General features: G+C 39.6%; 1 protein-coding gene across 4 annotated transcripts in view; it reads left to right on the forward strand.

Annotated features, from left to right (window-relative positions):
• The window catches only part of ENPP2 (ectonucleotide pyrophosphatase/phosphodiesterase 2), a 107,225-nt gene that overhangs the window by 81,545 nt on the left and 3,353 nt on the right, over positions 1 to 22,327 (forward strand). For all 4 annotated transcript variants that reach the window (XM_084618825.1, XM_084618823.1, XM_084618826.1 and 1 more), the window contains 12 exons: positions 1,242 to 1,367; positions 3,504 to 3,535; positions 4,345 to 4,472; positions 7,934 to 8,021; positions 8,162 to 8,249; positions 10,398 to 10,570; positions 10,873 to 10,921; positions 13,168 to 13,304; positions 13,830 to 13,965; positions 15,668 to 15,745; positions 18,954 to 19,086; positions 20,738 to 20,894. In XM_084618825.1, coding sequence (XP_084474951.1) covers positions 1,242 to 1,367; positions 3,504 to 3,535; positions 4,345 to 4,472; positions 7,934 to 8,021; positions 8,162 to 8,249; positions 10,398 to 10,570; positions 10,873 to 10,921; positions 13,168 to 13,304; positions 13,830 to 13,965; positions 15,668 to 15,745; positions 18,954 to 19,086; positions 20,738 to 20,894 — 1,325 coding nt within the window. The remainder of the gene's footprint in view (positions 1 to 1,241; positions 1,368 to 3,503; positions 3,536 to 4,344; positions 4,473 to 7,933; positions 8,022 to 8,161; positions 8,250 to 10,397; positions 10,571 to 10,872; positions 10,922 to 13,167; positions 13,305 to 13,829; positions 13,966 to 15,667; positions 15,746 to 18,953; positions 19,087 to 20,737; positions 20,895 to 22,327) is intronic.

A 22,327-nucleotide genomic window follows, 5' to 3' on the forward strand; every position in this document is an offset into this window, starting at 1 on the left:
CAGCTTTGAAGAGTTATGGAGGAAGGAGAAATGCCCACAAGAGATATTGGATCGGGGAGAGAATAAGTGGCAAAAATGGGCAGAATGATAAAAAAAATGGAAAATCATGACTTGAAAGGTCTCTGTCACCTGGAAATTAGGGAAAACTTCACTGTAAGAATTCCTAGTAAAGAGAGAAACTCCAGTGAAAATACTATAGGCGAAAGAAGGAAAATTGAGATCAAATTTGGGTATGTTTTTGAGGTAGAACTGTTCTTGGCATAACATTTCAGAGAGGTTACTAAAGGTCTTTAATTAGAGTAATGGTACACTAAATGAGTCATGATTTGCTATGGGATACCATGCTATTCAGATAAGATTTTTGTGTGTGAGTGAAGTGCCAGATTAACAGGCCTGGACAGTAAAGTTCACTCTCTGTCCACAAAACAGGTACAGCACTGTGCTACAGGTTTCTCTACCAGTTATGTCTCCTCCCTGATGTGGAGGGGATGACTGCTGGGGTTCTGGGGAGAGTTTATTTTGCAAACATAGTTACTCCTTGTCTACAGGCTTCTGAGTTTTACTCACTACGAATTAGATTGAGACCACCAATACACTTCTCATTGGCCACAAAATAACTCTGATGGTAACAACTTTGTTCACTCTACCTACAGTTGGTTTAGAATACACCACCAAGATACAATACCTTTGTGTGTTTGTCTCCTCTCTTTAAATTGTATTTTAAAAATAACTTTGAAACTAGGAGCTGATCTTAGTGCTTCTGGGAGTTAAAACAGGATGTATAACAAGTGTACGCTCCCTGGATGTAGTGATTGGCATTGCTGCTCTGACACTGGCATTTCTGTTGTGCACATAGGTGCAAGCACCAGCCATAATTCTGTTATTAAACAATATCTAATGTTGGTGATTATCAGTGCTGCCATCGAGAAGACATTAGCTAAAAGAACTTGATGTTGGTGAAAGCTGAAAACAAACAAAGGTGTCCATGTGTCTGACAGTTCCTTGGCAGGTGGAATAGTTCCAGTGACCACTCTTGATGACTAATTCGTGACAGTGTAGTCTTTCCATAAACTTGAGGTAGGTTACCTGCTAGGAAGAGAGGAATAGGATGGGTATATGAAGAAGGAATATTTGTTTTTGAACCGTTGCTCTGAAGCCAGAGATTGATTCCTCTGTTTTAGGAAATAAGCTTGTTTCAAGATACAGTGCTTTTCTAAAGGAGGCTTATTTCCCTTCCACAGGAATGGAGGACACCACTTGTGAAAGAACTGAATTTTTGAGTAACTATCTGACTAATGTAGAAGATATCGTATTGGTGCCTGGGTCTTTAGGACGCATTCGCCCTCGATCTAATAATAATCTGAAATGTAAGTTGATTTTACAAGTATCGTAAATACTATACTGAGGCCAAGATTCTGCAACTCTAACTCAGGTAGAACACCACATCCAGACAAGTTGTCCCATTATCAATGATAGTGAGACTTGAAGGAGTTCATCACCTTGCAGAATTGGATGCTAAGTGAGAATGTTGTTTTTAAAAAAAAAATTATTAAATATAGCCTACTGACTAGGGCCTATTGACTGGTCAAGTGGTAGTCTTAATTATGAATCCATTCATTTTCCCATTTTTGTGGCCAAAAAACTGATAGATATTTAGATATTTGGCAGCCATGTACAGCTAAGGCAGAGTGTGGGTAAGAGAAAACGGTGAAGTGTGAATTTGAGCAAATGGGGCTCAGTGATAGTATATGAAAAATCTGGGTTTTTTGCAACATGCTTTTAAGAAGTTGCTTGGAGTTCTAAGTTAGCCCTACATGAGACCATTTGAAACAGTCTGGGGAAAATTTGCTTGAAGATGTATCTGGCTGTGCAAAGACCAGATTGAGATATTTCAAGATCACAAAATACAAAAGGACATCAGAGACAATGGGTACGTGTTAAAATCCATACCTAGATTAAAGGTTTAACTAGGAACAGATGTATTCTGATGTTTGTCTAAGGGACATGGGTAAAGATCTGTTTTCAAATACCAGTGTTTCACTGATGTGTATCTTAAGTTTTTCAGAGCATAACAATGAATTTATTCACGTCATAGGCTAAAAGTATTTCACCATTTTATTTTTGAATGTACTATGTTGTGATTTTGGTGGGCTATCATAAAGACTAAATTCTTTCTTTGCAGAGTCTACCAAAACTATTAGTAAACTTCCAGTTATAATTTTTTTAAAAGATCTTCCAATGCCTATTATCTCCTAGATGAGTGAATATATTTGTGTATCTTCCACTGAGAACTTTTAAAAAAGCCTCCATTGTCCTTTTTGTTAACTCCAGTGAATTTTGCTGCAGTTTTCAGTCAGAGTAGGATCAGGCACTACCATATTAAAGTTCTACAGATAATTAGATGCACTATATTTTACTCTTATGCAAAGAGAAGTGAAATAGCATGGGAAAAATCATTCTTTCAGTTTCCCTGATGTTAAGCAAGTTCTTTTCCTTTGATTGGGGCATGGTGAGAACTTCCAAAGAGAAGTTGTCCTCTCTAATCCCTGGCACAGTGCCTCTGGGTTTTGTTTTGTTTTTCACCTCCATTTGCATTCATTCATCTCCTCTATGGGTCTCTTTCTATCCTCTTCTCCCCGAATGTTTGTAATTGCTTATAAATGGACAATTCAAACACAAAATAAATAGACGCATTCTCGGGATTTGGAACAGAACATTAAATGGCAAATTACCTAACTACTTTCTCCCTCCTCCACTATTTCATGCCTTAACACTACCTTCATTCTTACATCTTTGAAATGTATGTGTCTGTGAATTGTACCTGAGACTGAATGTGACTCATTTCAAAGCCAATCAATATCATGCCTTAAGCAGCCAAAATAATATGGTTGAGAGACAAGGTACTTCATTTTCTTCCAACTCTGTTTTCTACTCCGGGGGCTGAGAAATTCTGTTAGCTGGCCCTGTAAGAAGTGAGACTGAGAATTTAATGTGGGTTGTCCAAGTGGTAGTGCAGCTTGCATAGAGTAAAGTCCCACGGCTTGCCCAGAATGTTTTTTCAGTTACTTCATTTAGTCACTTATTCAGCTGTATGTAATGCTAAAGCAGCCAAAAGAACCACAGCTTTCTTATTAATTATTGCTTATAAAGATGCTTATTCTTGCACTTAAATACTCTTACAGAAAGCTTTTTGCAAATTCTCAGATATGACTACCTACTTGTTAGATTAGATAGATGCTTTTCAAGATGTTAGTTTAAAATTTTTTTCTATGAGTATTTAGTTTCAGGTCCAAAGTGTAAAACACTGATTAATGCTGCTATAAAAAATTTGGGTAATTAAGGAAAAACACATTAAAGGTGTACTATATTGCACATTATCTAACACATTTTTGCTAAGAGAGGATAGCTTTTTAAAAGGAGCCTGGACTCCTGAAAAGAGTGCTTACTTTGTAACTCCAATAAACAGATGACTGTTTTATGTCTTTGTGTCTCTCTCTTAACAGATGACCCTAAAGTAATTGTTGCCAACCTCACAGTGAGTATTTAGCACTGGCATATTATATCTGTCTACAGTATATTGTTCATTTCACATGTTAATTTGGGGCTTTATTCATCATTTTGTGCTCACTCTTTAGTCAGAAAACCAGCATTAGGCTGAAGATAGAGTGGTAAATAAGGCCCTTCATGTGTAGGGATTAATGTTTGTCATGAGATCCCCTGTTTGCTGCTGTAGTAGCTTTTATAACCCTTTTGGGTAGTACACAGCCAGAATCTTCCTGATGGTCTTGAGTCCCTGAATTGAGCCGATTTATTCCTTCCTTCAGAAATGGAAAGTAACCTTTTTATGAGTAAACATGTTAGTAGTACTTGGAAGATGCAGAAAAAATCCATTTGATATTCCTTAACCTTAAACTTGTTTTTATGAAATTCCCATTAAATATATACTGATTTATCAAATGTAGAAGCCAAACTGCTTTACATATATTTCTGGAAAGGCTATCTATTCAGGTGTCTTCTGAAATTAAGCTTTGGTCAGATATGAACCCTTTTGCATATCACTGAGGAAAATGTGGTGGAGTTTCGCAAACTGCTTTGAAGAACACTCTGTAGCGAGAACAAAGATGTCAGATGTGCATAGAACATAATTCAAAACTCACTTGTCCGTAGGGAAGTGTATCAGTGCACTATTTATACAAATATGGTCCTGTAGTGTGTTGTGCAAGATCTGGGATATATGTCTACTATACATAACCTTGAACTCCTGAAATCAAGCAGATCTTATGGTTGAAGCCACACTAGTGATGATGACTTGAAACAACATAGCTTCTTACAATTGTGTTTCAGTGTAGAAAGCCAGACCAGCACTTTAAACCTTATTTGAAACAACACCTTCCCAAGCGTTTGCACTATGCTTACAACAGAAGAATTGAGGATATTCACTTATTGGTGGACAGAAGATGGCATGTGGCAAGGTAAATTGTAGTGTGTGTGTGGAGTGCGGTGCTTTTTTGGTCTCTTCTGCCTTCTCTAGCTTAGTTACTGGCAGTTTGCTAAATATCTTAAGAATATTCAAATTAGCCAGGCAAAAAATTAATCCTATTTAGAGAGGCAGGCAGTTTATACCATTACTTTGCTTTTAAAGACAATAGAAAAGGAGGAATCTTTTTCTAGTGTTAACATCCTTTTGTGTTTAAAATATCTTGTTTTTTCCTTTTGATCTGTTGATAAAATGATATATTCAATCGAGTACAGCCAGTCCTTTATTCATAAAGCTGAGTCAGTGTATTTTTGGTAGAGAACAGGACAGATTTATATTCTTGCCACCTCTTGTGAGGGTCTTTAAGAATTGGTAGTGCTCTTTTGACTATGTTGCTGCCAGTCAAACAGTGTGTCATAAGTGTCTTTGCATGCAGTATAGTTGCGGCTGTGTCTGTCCCAGGATACCCACCGTGACTGTCTAATAAGTGTCTTTGACACTTGTGCTTATCTTCCTGTATTTATGCAAAGATCTTTCTACTAAATCATGGAATGGGAAATTCCAACTGCTTTTTCAGAGTGGATGTAACTCCAGTAGGCAAGGTCACAAGTGTTCTTTCTACAATTTCTGATGATGGTTCTCAAATTTCAAAGAATTAAATTCTGGTTTTAAACCTACCATCTTAACAGTTTTTATTGATACATGTAGAGCTTTTATACCAATAAAATAAAAACCAGCAGGACCCTTATTAAAGGGGAAAAGGCAAAATATCACATTTATTGTGAATACAGAAAGAATCATAGTAAGCAGTTAGTTATAGCTATAACATTCCATTCAATCTCATATTTATTCACACATTCATTCATACAAACACACACACACAGGTTCTGCAAGGTTGTTTATCATAGTTACCAGCCTTAGAGTTGCTCATGCCAAGCCACTGGCCAGGTGGCCTGGACATGAGGAGGGAGCAGGGCCTCGTCAGATGCTCATCTGATGCTTCTGGAAGTTGGTTTGCAGAATCAGACCCCAAAGTTCTCACTTTCCAGAGTCCATTTTTATAGGAATTTCTTCCTATGCCAGTCTATGGGAATTGCTTCATCATGCTGTTGCTGAATCAATTAGCAGATGGCACATTCCTGACGGCTCCGTGCTGCCAGATGTTATCTTGTTCTTTGGTTCTCCCATTCTTGAGGCTGTTGGGTGGATTCCAGTCTGCCCTCTGGGGATCCTCTGGTTATTTCCACTTGACGCCTTCTTCAGCCGATGGACACTGCATTCTTAGGCTGGCAGCTCCCTGATCATTCAGTTATTATCCACACCAAGCATCCATCCACATACATCCTTTATCTCTATTTTAATCACAATTGTTAACGAAGCGAGATGAATACAACAAAAGGGCATGGAGTCTCTGGGTGCTGTTTCTGTTACAGAATATTGCTTTGAGTCTCTCTTTCTGTGAGTAGTTGTTGTTACAAAGAATTGCTTTGAGAACAGACTCTGTCTTAGAATGTACTAACACAATTAGCAGCTTGCAAGTTTCACACGTAGAGGGAGAGAAACAGTACCAAAAACCAAGAGACCTCTTGCTAAGTAATGCCCTGGAATTTAAACTTTGGGGAATCAAACTCATTTGTGATTTTAATGCAGAACTTCTTTAATATGATCCAACATAATTAGACAGGAAGCAGTTTTCGTGTTCTGTGAAACTTGGAGTATAGAATTTTTCTTATTCCACATTAGGATGAACCCATGACCTCCTTACCAGGTTTTTTATAATTCAGACTAGGGACTTGAACCAGGGTCTTCCACGTCCCAGTTGAGTGCCATAACCACTAGGCTCTTGGCTATTCTGCGGTCAATGTGTCTCTCTGATTTTGACCTGTGAAACCTTTCCCAACAAAAGTTGTTTGTCAAAACTGGTATGTTCGCACAAAAATTTTTGGTTTATACCAATCATCATATTCTGACATTCCTCCCCCCCCCCCCCCCCCCCCGCCAAAAATAGTTGCAAGATTCCGAAACAGCTCTAGATATAGGATGGGGAGGAGAGGTAAAAGGAATATTTTACTCAAGATTTTTTCCCCTTCTATCTCAGTTCAAACTTCCTTTTGGCAGCATTATTTGCTACTGCTCTTAAGAGCTACCTTTTTAATGAGTGCATCCCCTCTTCTGTTAATGTAACTGTAATTCATGTTATAGTCATGGCCAGGAAAAGACTCTTTCTGTAATAGTTACAGGTCTGATTACGTCACTTCCAGTTTTGAGGACAAAAGCCAAATCTCTGAGAGAATATCCTCTAACGGGTGTACAAACTGACTTTTAGGATGGCAGCCCACTGGACTGCTAGGCAGCCCCTGTGATGATGCTGATAAACCTTAGTGTGTAACAAAGCTAGTCATTATATTTCTGATTACCACTTATTTTCTTTGTATGTTTCTGTTCCTTCTGAGTTTCTCCCATTTTCTCTCCAGGTCTGTTTCTCCTTTACTCTTTCATCTTGTGGTAGGCAAGAAGGTGAAAAGGACTCAATAGCATTGTAATTTATTACAAAGGTGCTTTCTGACTTTCTAAGAAGCATCTGTTAGAATGCTACTGATTTAGGGCAACATGATCCTAAACAGCTTCAATCTATGGGAGTCCCCAGTGGGGAAGGGCTTCTACCTGGGAATGGCAAGTTATCCAAAGGCTCACAATAGATGGTGCTAGTTATTCCATATGCATTGGTGTCTTTTCAAGTACATCTCAGGCAGGTAATGTCTCAAGTTTTTCAATCTCTTAAATAATGGCATAGCATTAAGTTGTATTGCGCCATCCGTTTAAGCAGAAACGCTTATAGTTGTCAATGGGGATTTCTGAAAAGAACTGATGTCACAATACATCTATTAAAATACTGAGCAAAATTCAGTTTTAAGACTTTGAGAGTAATGGCAGGACCCATGTGCTTGTCCAAATCCATCGCTTCCTTGGTAGAATATATTTAATGCTGATGGAGCATCACTGGGAAAGAGAGAAATGAACTCCCATTTAAGATTTTAATACATTTCAAAATTATAACCCCTTTTGCCCCTTTGGAGAACTGCCTACCTAACTTCCCCCTAGAGTTTCATTTGGGTATGGTATTCACTTCTTGTCCCAAGTAGTGCGTGCTGCTAGTGCATCAGAGTGGCGCATTCACTCTGGTGTAGGGGTGATTGTAGGTTGTGAACTGCTCTAGGATCGTTTAGGGCAAAGTTTCTGTATAATTGAGAGACGACGTCGCTGTTTTTGTGTTTTTAAGACTGGAATTTTCAAAGGAACCTGTAGAAGTTAGGTGCCCAAATCCCCATGACATTCAAAGGGAGTTAAGCTCTACCTCCCTGCAACTCCTTTTGAAAATCGCAGCCTAAATTTTAATCTTCTGAAACCACATTGTCAGGTCAGCAATAATTCTTACGATTTTACATTTCAATGTAGGAAATCCATGGATGTTTATAAGAAACTATCAGGAAAATGCTTCTTCCATGGTGATCATGGATATGACAACAAGATCAATAGTATGCAGGTATAAGCAGCAAACTAATCCTTTTTGGGAGGGTAATTGGGTGTGTGTGTGTGTTGGAGGGAGAAACTTGAAGTCTTGGAAATTTTTTTTAAGAGTTAAAGCAAACTTATTCTTTTACCATGTTTCTCTCTTCTTTGAAGACTGTCTTTGTAGGCTATGGTCCCTCATTCAAACACAAGACCAAAGTACCTCCATTTGAAAATATTGAACTTTACAACATTATGTGTGGTAAGCTACTCCATTTCTAAACTACTTTTGCCAACAAAGTTTTCAGAGGTTGGTGTAGGCACAGTTTATGCTTGTGTTCTGGGCCACTACCTTCTCCCCTAGCACTGCACTGTCACTTGCCCTTTGGATGGAAGGACAGACTGCACAGAGGCCTATCTTTGTTTGTCTCCAACAGTTGGCCAGTAAAGTGCATTCACGTATATTTCTGCTGGCAGCTCCTCGGATATCAAATATAGAGGGCTACAATCTAGTCTGTCCATTCTCTATTAGCCCTGGGAGCGAGACTTGTGTCCAGAGAGAGCTTCTGCCCCCGCATCTCATGTGTGGCAGCTCAGACATTATTTTGCCACTACTGTGCCTTTTGTTGGTGATATTTGTTTTCAGAACTCTTACTGCAGCAATGAAGTAGAGAAGTTAGATATGGCCATGCATGAATATAATTATGATATGCACATATTCATTTATAAACATGAAACACACCTGTGTTAATATATAATTATTCCCATTTATAGATGGGGAGGCTAATGTGTCTCCCTTAAGTAATTGGTCTTGAGGTCTCAGAAGTCAATAGCAGAGGTGGAAATGACCCAAGATAATTTTTTACTTTGTCTCCTGCTTTAACCAGTAGACCATGCTTCCTTTCAGATCTGAACCAGTCTAAAGATCACACTGGAACAGAACTACCATCATTAACACCATGTGCCTTTGTGCAAATCACAATAACATTGTGTCTGTTCGCTCTTCTCCAAATGTGTGCAGTATTGAACTTTCCTGTCTGTCAGTGGTATTATGTGGCTTGTTTAATGTTTGTACAGTACCAGGAAATTCTGGATGAAAGATTTAAAAAAAAAAAGTTTTCCTGGGATTGTTAAATGCTCTATATCAGTTTGATTTTTAGTATTGTGGCAAATTGCTGGCACTCCTATGATGAGTCCCGCATTTTCTCTTCTTGGGTGGGGGGAGTTCAGGGCGCCGTTTCTCACCCCTGAATTGGAGTATTAACTGTCCCACTAGTATCCCAGAGAAGGAGTGGAGAGGGAGGGACCTGGGCCCGCCTGCCCTCTACTCCGGGTCCCAGCCCAGCAGCCCTCGGGATAGCGGCAAACCACTTGAATTAGCAATTCCTTCCCCTGGGCTACTTCCCTCTCCAGCCCTTCAGCTTGTGGGGCTTCCTGCCCTCCCTCTCTGCTTGGGCCAGATTTCTCCCAACCCCTTGTCTGTGGAGTCCCTCTGCTCTGCACAAGCTTGTCTCCCTTTACCTAGGGTCTTGGTCTTCTGGCCTGCCACATCACTTCTCCAAACTCTCTGCTCCAACACCAAACCACTCTGCTTCAACTGTCTGATTGAGGCAGGGGGGTTTTATCAGGTGCGCTAATTGGCTTCAGGTGCTCTAATGAATCTATAGCAACCTCTCTTCCCTCTACAGGGAATAAGGCTCTCATCATCCTGGGGCTTGCATATCTCCTCTGTCACCCTCCTGTTGCCCTCTGGCCTTGCTGCATCACAGTATTTTAAGACTGATAGCACCATCCGGTTTTAACCAAGTATGCTGCAGGTTTGCCCTCTGAGGCATTGATCCTGATTGGAGCCTCTGGGGGTACATCTACTATGCAACCTGCAATACCCCACGGCAGCACGTCTCAGAGCTCGGATCCGCTTGCAGGGCTGGCGCTATAGGGCTAAATATAGCAATGTAGCTTTTCCTGCTTGGGCTCTGACCCCTCCCACCTCCCCAGGTGAGTGTTCTTAGCCCCTTAGTGTGGGCCCCGCAAGCCTGAGTCCGTTGACCTGGGCTCCGAGACTCGCTGCTGCAGGTGTTTTCCCTGCCCCCCGTGTAAACGTACCCTAGGAGTTACGGTGGTGGTAATGTGGTGTAGTAGTAGTTTCTCCACCTAGCTACGAGACTAAACCTTATTGTTCCTATCATGGGAATTTTCAACACTAATAGCAAAGCAGGCTTCTCTGATGTGGACCAAGGCTTAGTATTGTTCTTTGGTTAAGTTAAAAGTAACTCTCTCTACTTCATGGGTGTAAAGTAGTTGGTGTCTTGTTTCTAGCCATGTAGGAAATGGGCACTGTGTACTGATGTATACACTGGAGTACCTTTACAGTTTTAGAACCCTGGTTCTGTGTTTGATGTCTTGTCAGATCTGCTTGGATTAAAGCCTGCTCCTAACAATGGAACCCATGGAAGTTTAAATCACTTGCTGAGGAACAATGCATATAAACCGACCATGCCAGATGAAGTTGCAAGGCCGCTCTATCCTGTAGCTGCATTTTCTGCATCTGAATTTGATTTGGGCTGTACATGCGATGACAAGGTAGACTCATGGATTTATTCATACTGGTGTCATTAAGGATAATTGTCTTGTACTGCAGCTTAGGGATATATTGCATCTTCTCACTTTAAGAGAAGGCTCTAATGTTTAAGTATCCCTTTGATCCTTCTTGCCGTTAAGGATCTTTCATACCCTTTGGAATGTTTAGTGTAATGTGTCCTTCACAGTCAGGGTGTTAGAGTGTTAGTATTACTTTGCTAAATAAATAATTAACATGAGCTGTCAGAGAATGCTCTTACGGTTCAGCTGCTAATCTTTTTTTCATTTAAATTTTTTTTATAAAGAACAAGTTGGACGAACTCAATAAGCGATTTCATGTCAGAGGAACAGAAGGTAAGGACATGGTGGTTAATAAAACATTTATTTTTCTTCATTTTCAGTGACTGTTTACTAAATTTAAAATCAACATTCAAACTAAATATATGAATGTTTTTCTTTATATTTGTATTGGTGCTTTAATGGAAAAATAATATTTTGGTTTAATTATACTACATTGGACAGTAAACCAACTTTTCGTACAACTCTACCAAATAGCACATGAGTTTACCTAAGATGTAAGCCTGTGGGCTAGGTTCACTCTTGATGGTGCAGGGGCAAAGTGGGTGGCTGCCATCTGATTTTTCCCTTAGCATTTCTACCAGGACAAGGCAGCTTTACCTGCCCAATGCATCCTTGGTCACATCCACCCTTTGGACTGTTCTGTTCCTCTGGGAAGGAGACTGCGGCTACTCTTTGCCATTGCACCCTCTCTCTGTACCAAGTTTGCTAACATAAACCCTGACCTTATATAAGGATCCCATGGGCCTATTTGCATGTTTAAACTTAAGCACGTGCTTTGCTGGATCAAGGCCACAGGGCTTTATTTTGTCACGCTTACAAATGTTTTTTAAGTGGGGATTCTTGAGGAGTAAGGTACTAGTCAGTGTGAAGGAGGGTGAGAGAATCTGGCCCTATGTAGCTAATGGGAATTTATAAAATACAGTAAACTCATGCACTTGTAGTGTCTGTGTAAATTTTTAGAAGCATAGTCTGGCAGTTCCTAAATCAGACCTAAAGTCCATTAGTCCAGCATTCTGTTTCTGATAGTGGTCAGAAGAAGATGCAAGAAACTCCATGTTAGACAGATGTAGGATAATGGCATCCTAATCCTTAATATAGATTGGCTCAATTTGAAGCCTGTTGTTTTGTATTCCTTGCCAAAACTTGTTTTAACATTAACCTATAATAGCTCTGAATATTCTTATCAATATAAATGTCCAATTTCCTTTTAGAATCTTGCTAAATTCCGTTAGCCGTGTGTGTGTTAGCTTGAGCTGGACCAAACTTCGTAAATTCTCCCTGCTACTTTAGCAAATCTTGTAGTTTTTTGGAATTGGATCCTGAGCTACTTCTAGTCAGGCATTTACGGTGATTTTTTTGGGGGGGGGGGTGTGTGTGTGTGTGTGTGTAGCTTTCATAGATGTTTCCGTTTCCTTAATTCTAGTAATACAAACGGGTAAAATTATTCCTTGCTTCTGCAAGTTTAATTGCTTTTCTACAGGTTATCATCATAAAGCACCTGATGAAATTTTGGTCTGGCATTTTTAACTACCTATAATTCTGCTGTTATACCTATCACTAAACCAATGTCCACATCAAAAACAGAATTAAATTTTTCTTTTCACTATGGAATCTAACAATAGAGCATGGGAGGCATGCTACTACAACTTTGTCTTAAACCAATTTCTGCTAATTACTGAAGGAATACTTCATTTTGTACCAATTAATGGTAACAGCAAACAAGTACCACTGTACTTGCAGGCATCCTGAAACCTTGATCTTGTTTTGATTATAACTTTTTTCAACATTTTATCAGTTTTTCTTAGTAAACTATGAATACATTTATTCTTGTACATGTCTTCAGAAATTTAGCTACTGTAGCACCTGTGTCAATTTCAGTCATCAGATTTAAGTTGTCTGTATCCTCAAAAAGAAAAGGAGTACTTGTGGCACCTTAGAGACTAACCAATTTATTTGAGCATAAGCTTTCGTGAGCTACAGCTCACTTCATCGGATGCATTTCTCTCAAACTGCAAATCCACTTCCCTCTTCTTTAAAAAATCACTTCAGAAACACTGGCACAGGTTGTTTCCAAAAAGAAATAGGCTCCCTGGACTCATAGCTGCTGGCTAAAATTGACATTCTTGTCAAGTTTCACCACTGCTGTTTAGAGGGGGCATGGTTTTCTACACAGGGGAGACCAGCTTCTTGGAGGCTACTTGCATGTGAGCAGACCAGAATGGAGCTGCAGGTCTGGTAGTTCCTCTGCTGAGGCACTCACCCCACGGCTATTCTGAATCTGAGCAGTTCTGCTGTTCTGTGTTTGGGGGATGGATGGGATGAGATGGGAAGAATTTCTCTTTTTATCCTTTTAAGTCTAAACTACTGTATTTCTGTAGCAGTCAGCTCAGTTATTTAGACTGGGTGCTACACAGGGGATTTGCCTTTTAAATGGACATGTGTTGGACACATTGATTCTGGCTGGGTTTTTTCTTCTTAGGTGTTACATATAAGTTAATGTAACTTCTTTCAATTTCTAGAGAAACACCTCCTGTACGGACGTCCTGCAGTACTTTATCGTACCAAATACAATATCTTACATCACCAAGACTTTGAAAGTGGTTACAGTGAAACATTCCTGATGCCTCTCTGGACATCATACACTATTTCAAAACAGGTCAGATTTATCTTTGTTTTTGAAAAATGACATACAAGATTACTACTACCTGTTTTCCTGGAGTCTTAAAATTCCCTTTCCTTCAGGGAATTTCCTACTTGGAATAACATAGATTTCCATTATAAAGAGCACTTCCACTCTCCATGAAAAATGGAATTTTAAGGACCATATGCTGCTTTGCTTATTAGTTTAAAAAAAACCCCAACACTTAACCCAGGATTTGTTTTTCTGCAACAGAATGTCTAGTTTAATCCTCTAGTTTATCAAGTTGTTTCCAATGGGAATTCCTACTAATAGATTGCTGAAGTAGACTGTCTCATGGAACAGGTTTTTACTATAAAGGTTGATGGATATATTTTATATTCTAGAGGATCCTTCATCTTACCTGTTGACTATTTGAAATCATTATGCTTCACATAACGTTCTTTATTGATGTTAGGCCTAAACAAGTCACACTCTCTTGTTTCTGACTACTTTTCCTGGAATGATATTTACAGTTGATTCCATGTATGCCTTTCAATGCAGGCAGAGGTATCTGGTGTCCCTGAGCATCTCTCTAACTGCGTGAGGCTTGATCTGCGCATTTCTCCAGGAAACAGTCAGAGCTGTTCAGCCTACAGAGCAGATAAACAAATGACTTATGGATTTCTTTTTCCTCCTCGTAAGTTTAAATAGGATGTCTGTAGAATATAAAGGAGATATTCTGTATGCAGTTACTTTTGGTTCCATAGAGATTTTTGAGCTTCTTCTTATCAGTTAGGGAAACTTTTTCCTAGGAAAAAGAAGGCACAAGATCTGTAGGGGTTGAGGGGTTTTAGGTGTCACAGAACAGATATTTGATAGCCTCAGTATTAACAATTATTTCTTGTGGAGAGATCGTAGTAACCCAATGGAACTGTTATCAGCTAAATGTAACTCCATTTTAATTGTACATGATTTTGACTACTGTATGAATTTCAGTTCTCTCTCTGCTTCTGAAAAGTTCAGTAACTCAAATATCCATTCAGCTGTCAATCAATCTCTTTATTATCAAAAAGAAGGATAAGAGGTGATTTGATCAGTCCAGAACTACTTGCATGGGAAGAAGATATCTGGAAATAGAGAAGTGCTCTTTTGTCTAGCAAACAAAGACAAAACAAGACCTCAGTGATTTGAAAGTTAAATTTGAAACTTGACCAATTCAAAACTGGAAATAAGATATAAATATTTAACAATGAGAGTAATTAACCATTAGAACAGCTTACCAATATGGTAGATTTTTCCATCTTTTTCAATCTTCAAGTCAAGTCTGGATGTCTTACTTTTATATAAGCTACAGCATTTCTTAGAAACTGAGCTTGATGTAGAAATTACAGGCTGGAATTCTATAAGCTGATCTTATGCCTAACCCAGGCCATAGATCAGTGATCCCTTCTGGACTTAAAATCCATGGATATGAAATAAGATGATCACAAAAGAGCCATTTTGTGCCATCAAATACTGGTTGAATAGTTTGAAACCTGGTATTTATTGTGTATGCAGTAATGATGAAGGCAGAGAGCCTCAGCTGGCAAAATTTGGCTTCACTCCTCTTTAAGTCAATGTACCTACGCCAATATACACCAGCAGAGCATCTGGCCAGCAGTATTCAATTCAAAATCCTAGAGAAACACACCTAGTGTCTGAATTTCTTTGTCATAATCTTTAACAAACTATTACTACATGTCACAACCAAAATTGTTTAGTCTGAAAACTTAATGAGAATGGATTTCTCTGTCTGTAAAGAGAGATCAAGAATTTTTCATGCATATTGTACAAATGATTATCTTAGGCTCTGCTGGCTGACTTGCTTTCCACCTCTTCAGTCTCTGGGGAATGGATGGCTATGCCATTTGGAATTAATGTCTGAGCAGACGGTTGCAGCCTTGGGGGATGACTTCCTCCCCTCTGACTTATTAAAGGAAGGGTTGAAATGGTTTTTAAAAGGAGTATGTATGTAACAGAACTAAAGGCAGTAGGGAGATGGATCATTTCTTGATTTTTCTGAACAGACTCTATTCCGCCTTGAAGTGTGAGCCTTTTAAAAAAAAAAAAAAAAAAAGTTGCAAAACAATACAGCACAATTATCACACCACATGAGAATGTACAAAAATAGAAACAAATTTAGCTGGTGGAAGATTGAAACATGGACAAAACCCCTCTGTTCTGAGTCCATCTGTCATGCAAAGTAATAAGAAATTTTGTTTTAATTTAATCCAGAGTCTCATTTAGAAGATCATCTTTCTTTTGATTACTGCCTGCAATTGTTTAATTTATTTTTCTTGAGTCTCTGAGATTTTCACTAGGAACTTTCATGTTAACACCTCTTGTTCTATGACTTTCAGAACTAAGTTCCTCTGCAGAAGCTAAATATGATGCCTTTCTAATAACAAATATCATTCCAATGTATCCTGCCTTCAAAAGTAAGTATAACACTCTTGTGGGTTACAGCTGATTCCACACACCACTTAGCTAAGTGGTATAGATATCTTTCAAAAATGGTTTTGCTGCTGAACTATGGAATGAACTGATTTAGAGGTTTAGTGAATAACTTTCACCTGGCTTCTCTGAATACATGTATAGGAATACAGGTGGACCAAATGGATTTATCACAGATGGGGCTAAATGCATCTAAACAAAAAGTGAACTGACCTAAATCTAACTGAAACCCATTAACTTTTCTTTTGTTTGTGTGCCGCTTTGCTTCCTAGTTTTGGTGGGAGGCAGCAAACTATCAGACTATTCTGGTGGCATTTCTGGCTTGGCTGGAAGCAGAAAGTCTTGGAAGAGGCTCAAGAAGCAGCTCTTGTGAGATTTCCAATCCAAATTCTAGACCAGAGAGGTTTGGCTAAACCTCAAAACTCTGGGATGGTTTTCAAACCAAAGGAGGGATTTAGCAAGCCTGTGGGTAGAAACAAGTGGTGATCTACATAAGGAGCTTGAGCAAAGGTGGCAGAATGAGTTACCTGACCAAACAGTGGAAAATCATTACTGATTACTCACTCTGAAGTCATGATTTATAAAAATGCTATTTCCAGGAACATAATCATAGGACCAAACAACCATAAATTGCTCATATTGTGGTGGTCTTTTTTTATTATAACTTGGTGTTGGAGTCCCCAACAACTCACAGGGTTCGCCAGTGGAGGGGTTGATGGTAGTCATGATTTCTGTAGTATTTGAAGTATGCACGTGCGGTACAGAGGGAGAAGGTCCCCATACAGAGGATTTTAAAATGTGTAATGGGAAAATGGAGGATGTTTGAGGAGCTCTGTGCGTGTCCCATCTTTTATAAATGAAGATGCTTATAGGTTAAAGGAGGAAGTGTATTGATATCTTGTCCGATATGACAATCTATCTACATCCTTCAGAAGACACAGCTGTTCCATAATATGTTACAATATAACTAAGTCATTGCAGAGTCCACCTAGTTCCAGAAATTAGACAATTAATATCTGAGGGAATCTCACTGAAAGGAATGTGCTTTTCATGCTGTTTTAGATTTGACCTTCTTTAGAGATTAGAGGTTTTGCTATTCAATTAATCATAGCAGCACTGAGACTTTGTGCTTATGAAGAGCCAAGGACATTGAAAGTGTGTATGTGAATACTCAGTTCTACTGCTAGAGAAGAAACAGCAAGCTCTCTGTAGAAGATCTTTTGCAATGTCAGCCTTAGAATGATACTGTGCATTTCCTTTATCACTCATTAGAAAAAGATTAATAAAGCACAGAGAAATCTAGTAGGCTTCATCTAGAGCAGTGATACTCAGACTCAGTGGTTCGGGAGCCAAATTAGTGATCAGCGTTACCCAAAAGAGCCACCGCGTTGTTTTTATCAACAGTTGGTTAACAACATGGTGAAAGCAGCCTGATTGGTTAATAACTTAGATTGGTTACTAGTTAAATCACACAGTGTTGTAATATCATGTGCTGCAAAGAGCTGCAGGAGACACATTAAATATCCACTTGCAGCTCGCGAGCCTCAGTCTGAGTATCACTGATCTAGCGAAACTGAGGCTATGTCTACACTGGCAATTGAACAACAAAAATTTTCATCTTTCAGAGGTGTTAATCCGCCCCCGACCCCAAGAGATAAAAGTTTTGCCACGACAAGTGCCAGTGTAAAGAACGCATTGTCAGCAGGAGCGCTTTCCTGCCAACAACACAAATGCCGCTCGTTGGGGGTGGAAGTTTTTTGTCAGCAGGAGAGCTGACAACCAGCAGCTACCCAGCATGACTTTTAGTGGCATGGCTGCGGTGACCCAGCCATGTAGCTAAAAGCTGTGTGGTGTAGACAAAGCCTCAGTGAAGCTACAATAAATCTGTAGTAAGACTTCTAAAACTGTCTTGCATGACTTTCTGATAAACAAACTAGGGAAATGAAACCTAGATGGAGCTACTATAAGGTGGGTGCATAACTGGTTGGAAAACTGTTCCAAGAGAGTAGTTATTGGTGGTTCACAGTCAAGCGGGAAGCGGGGCATATCAAGTGGGGTCCTGCAGGGATCAGTTCTGGGTCTGGTTCTGTTCAATATTTTCATCAATGATTTAGATAATGACATAAGGAATACACTTATAGAGTCTGCAGACGATACCAAGCTGGGAGGGGCTCCAAGTGCTTGGGAGAATAAGGATTAAAATTCAAAATGATTTGCACAAACTGGAGAAATGGTCTGAAGTAAATAGGATGAAATTCAATAGGGACAAATGCAAAATACTCCACAAAGGAAGGAAAAACTCAGTTGCACACATACAAAATGGGAAGTGACTGCCGAGGAAGGAGTACTGCGGAAAGGGATCTGGGGGTCATAGTGGATCACAAGCTAAATATGTGTGAACAGTGTAACACCATTGCAAAAAAAGCAAACTTCATTCTGGGATGTATTAGCAGGAATGTTGTAAGTAAGACATGAGACGTAATTCTTCCACTCTACTCCACACTGATTAGGCCTCAACTAAAGTATTGCATCCAGTTCTGGGCATTTCAGGAAAGATGTGGACAAATTGGAGAAAGTCCAGAGAAGAGGGAAAAAAATGATTAAAGGTCTAGAAAACATGACCTATGAGGGAAGATTGGAAAAAATGGGTTTGTTTAGTCTGGAGAAGAGAAGATTGAGAGGGGACATAACAGTTTTCAAGTACATAAAATGTCACAAGTAGGAGGGGGGGAAATTGTTCTCCTTAACCTCTGAGGATAGAACAAGAAGCAATGGCTTAAACTGCAGGAAGGGTGGTCAAAGTCCAAATTTTTTGGTCAAGGTATAGTCAAGGTCCAGACTTCTGAGAAAATAATAATAAACTAACGATAATGATGATACGAAGTAAATAAAAAGATTTTGGGGTCCATTTAAAAGCATCTGGTGGTTTGGATTTGGCTCCAGTCCACCTATTGACTACCCCTGATCTAAATAATACTTGGTTCTGCCACATGTGCAGGGGACAGGACTATATGACCTCTCAAGGTCTCTTCCAGTCCTACGATTCTATGATACTACAATAATGCCTCGGATAGCTGCATGCATAATATGAATGAACTGTTTGGATTTTTATCCTTGCACATAAAGCATATCTAGAAACTCCTATCTAAGCATTGTTTTGGTCACTAAAGGTAATCTTGTGTCTTTGCACAGAGGTATGGAATTATTTTCAAAGGGTTTTGGTGAAGAGGTATGCAACTGAACGAAATGGAGTAAATGTCATAAGTGGACCAATCTTCGATTATGACTATGATGGTTTACATGACACACCAGAAAAGATAAAACAGTAAGAGTTTATATTTAAATGCATTAACTGTTCTTAATGACTATCTAAAAATACAGTATTTCCCAATTAGCTGGTATTTGGGCTCGAGGTACAAGGTGCTAACTTGTAAAGCCAAGAATCAAGTTCTTTGAAGTCAATAAAACTGCTGGTTAGTTTATGATCTGGTAAGCATAAGTTTCTTGACTCTCGCATATCTTGTTAAAGGAAGTATTCTCAGGACTAAATGCCCTTATGGGTGGGGATAAAAAAAGCAATTTGTTCCGTTCTAGAGAACAACAATGGAACTACCGATCACCAGAGAATTCCCTACCTTGACCTTGTAGTGTTCATTCATCCTTCCTTTGATGGGAACCTCACTAACTGCAGTATTTTCCAATACTTTTACTTGTAAGTGTGGGGCACATTCTGCTTACATAGCTTGCAATGCAGTGCTAAGGACAATAGGGCTATGGATTTAAATACTCAAGTCTTTTGTTAATTCATGTTGAACAATGCTTTCCTACCAATAATCTTGAAATACCTCATCAGAAGGTATATTCTAGAATCTTTACATCTGCTTGTCATATCTGTGGTGCTTTAACTATACAGTAACTAACTACTTAGTTCATTTTATGATGGTGACTACATCAAGAAAGCTTCTAGAGCCACAGTCTGAGCTGCACTTACTATAGTTTAGGGTGAAGAAAGAGAGAAAGTTAAAGTGGGCTGTTTTGCCATCTTTGTAGACCTTAGGTTTTTGGGACCTTCTGTGGACCACTCCAGTTCCCACTGTAAATTAGAGCAACCTAAAGACTTGGATATTTTTCTAAGAGGGATAATCTAATTCAGTCAGATACCATTGGAATTCATATGGGAATTAATGAGTGAAATTTTATGGTCTGTTATGTAGAAGCAGGGATAGAGTAAGACATAGCCATTATAGGCCCATGTCTAAAGCCCCAGCTCCTGGAGTCATGTTATTACACTAGAATCTCAGCATTCATTTTAAAAAAGTTTGTAGAGCCCTCAAGGTTGCAAAGAAAATCTTGTAAATGTGTAGCCTGTCTGCTTTCCTGAGTCTGCAGATAGCCAGAAACAATAGCTCTAAATTGATTGAATGGCAGAGATGAAACCTCTCTGTGGGCCATGTCACAACCACTTCTGGCAATAAAATGTATGAATAACTTATCAATGGCTGACAACTCCAGTGGGGCCATTCCAGGAACAACCATTCGGGGTCCATTCCAGAGTGCAGAGGCATTCTAGCCACACCCGTCATCCCAGGGCCTGAGAAAAGAAGGGGAAATGGACGTAGAGCTGCTATGCTGACTTGAAGATTTCCTGTATGCTGAATGAATTCTCCTGGCTGATGCAAGAATCCAGACTCTGGACCCCAATGTTCTTTGTTTGGTTTCTGGTCTGTAATGAAGCCCTTTAAATAGGGTTGGTGGGCAACAAGTAGGAATTAATTTTAGAATGTTTCAACTTGGAGCCTCCTAGTGACCTCTATACCTACATTTACTCACATTCTAACTGAAGAGGACACCTGTCTGTGAAGGTGGATATGAGTACTCTGACAACACTACGTACAAATAGCACTTCACAAGGAATATCTTATTTAGGAGTTCATCTGGCAGATTTTGCTAAATGTTTGTTTGCATTTTCTTCCTAGGTATGTGGAAGGCAGTTCAGTTCCAGTTCCAACTCATTACTACAGTATCATAACTAGCTGTTTAGATTTCACTCAGCCTGCTGATAAATGCGATGGGCCACTATCCGTCCTTTCATACATACTTCCGCACCGGCCTGACAATGATGAGAGCTGTAATGTAAGTTCAAATAGGCTCTGCTACATTAGTTTCCATAACTAGTATGTATAGACATAGCCATGGGTAAAATCCCATTCAGTGACTTTTTAAAAAAAAAATGATTATTGAACACTTTTGAGAACTTAAACCAGAATGTCTTGCCTGTAGTCAAACACGGAATTGGTGGCAGAGCTGGAACAGAACTCAGGATTCCTGCTTCTAGTCTGAGACCCCTATGCTAATCATTGGGCTATATTGATCCTCCCCCATGACATAACAAAAGAAGGTGCGGAACTATTACCGCTCACTATCTTTAAGAAAAAATAACCCCTAAAATATGTTTTGTGTTTAAACATGTGAAAATGGTTACATGGAGTATGGAGATGCAATGATTTTGCAGCAGAGCAAATAACTTCTAGGGTCATAATACATGGCAGAACTCCTAATGAGGTCACCTTGGAGCTGTGCAGCAGGAAAAGTGCAATATACAGGCCAGAATGTGTTACGTGGTGGCAGACAACTGAATGTTTTCGTGGTGGTGGGTGGGGGGGAATCCATTGTGAGATGCAGCTAGAGCTGAATCTTTACAGTGTCTGCCTGCCATGGCGCTCTAGATGCCTCATACAACTTAAAAATAAACACAAAACCCCCAAATGGTGTTCTATCTGGGATTGCAGAAGCAAAGAGGTGCTCTACCTGTTCTGTTCCTGCATTTTCTTGGGGCCAAAAGACTCTTGCTCTTTTAGATCTGTGGTAAGACTGTTCATAGTTGCAGAAGTTTGGTAAAGTACAATGGACCCAGTTCATATAGGGCTTTTAAATTTTAACGTCTGAATGTTTATACATGCTCCAAACATCAGGTGAGCGAGTGCATAAAACAAAGCAATGGAATACTGCATTCTGTGTGACCTGCAAGTAACCTAGACAACTGTTTTTGGACTTCTGCCTGAACTTCCTCTGTCTCTGAGAAATCTTTCCTCGTGGGCTATTCTCTATAGGTTGTCAGGAGTCTGTTTCCTGAATCAGAATGTTTATAGAATCATAGAAGACTAGGGTTGGAAGAGACCTCAGGAAGTCCTCTAGTCCAACCCCCTGCTCAAAGCAGGACCAACCTCACCAAATCATCCTAGCCAAGGCTTTGTCAAGCCGGGCCTTAAAAACTTCTAAGATGGAGTTTCCGCCACCTCCCTAGGTAACCCATTCCAGTGCTTCACCACCCTCCTTGTGAAATAGTGTTTCCTAATATCCAATCTAGACCTCTCCCACTGCAACTTGAGACCATTACTTTTTGTTCTGTCGTCTGCCACCACTGAGAACAGCCGAGCTCCATCCTCTTTGGAACCCCCCCTTCAGGTAGTTGAAGGCTGCTATCAAATCCCCCCTCACTCTTCTCTTCTGCAGACTAAATAAGCTCAGTTCCTTCAGCCTCTCCTCATAAGTCACGTGCCCCAGCC

This window comes from Lepidochelys olivacea (assembly GCF_965140295.1).
Source record: "Lepidochelys olivacea isolate rLepOli2 genome assembly, chromosome: 2".
Lineage (NCBI taxonomy): Eukaryota > Metazoa > Chordata > Testudines > Cheloniidae > Lepidochelys > Lepidochelys olivacea.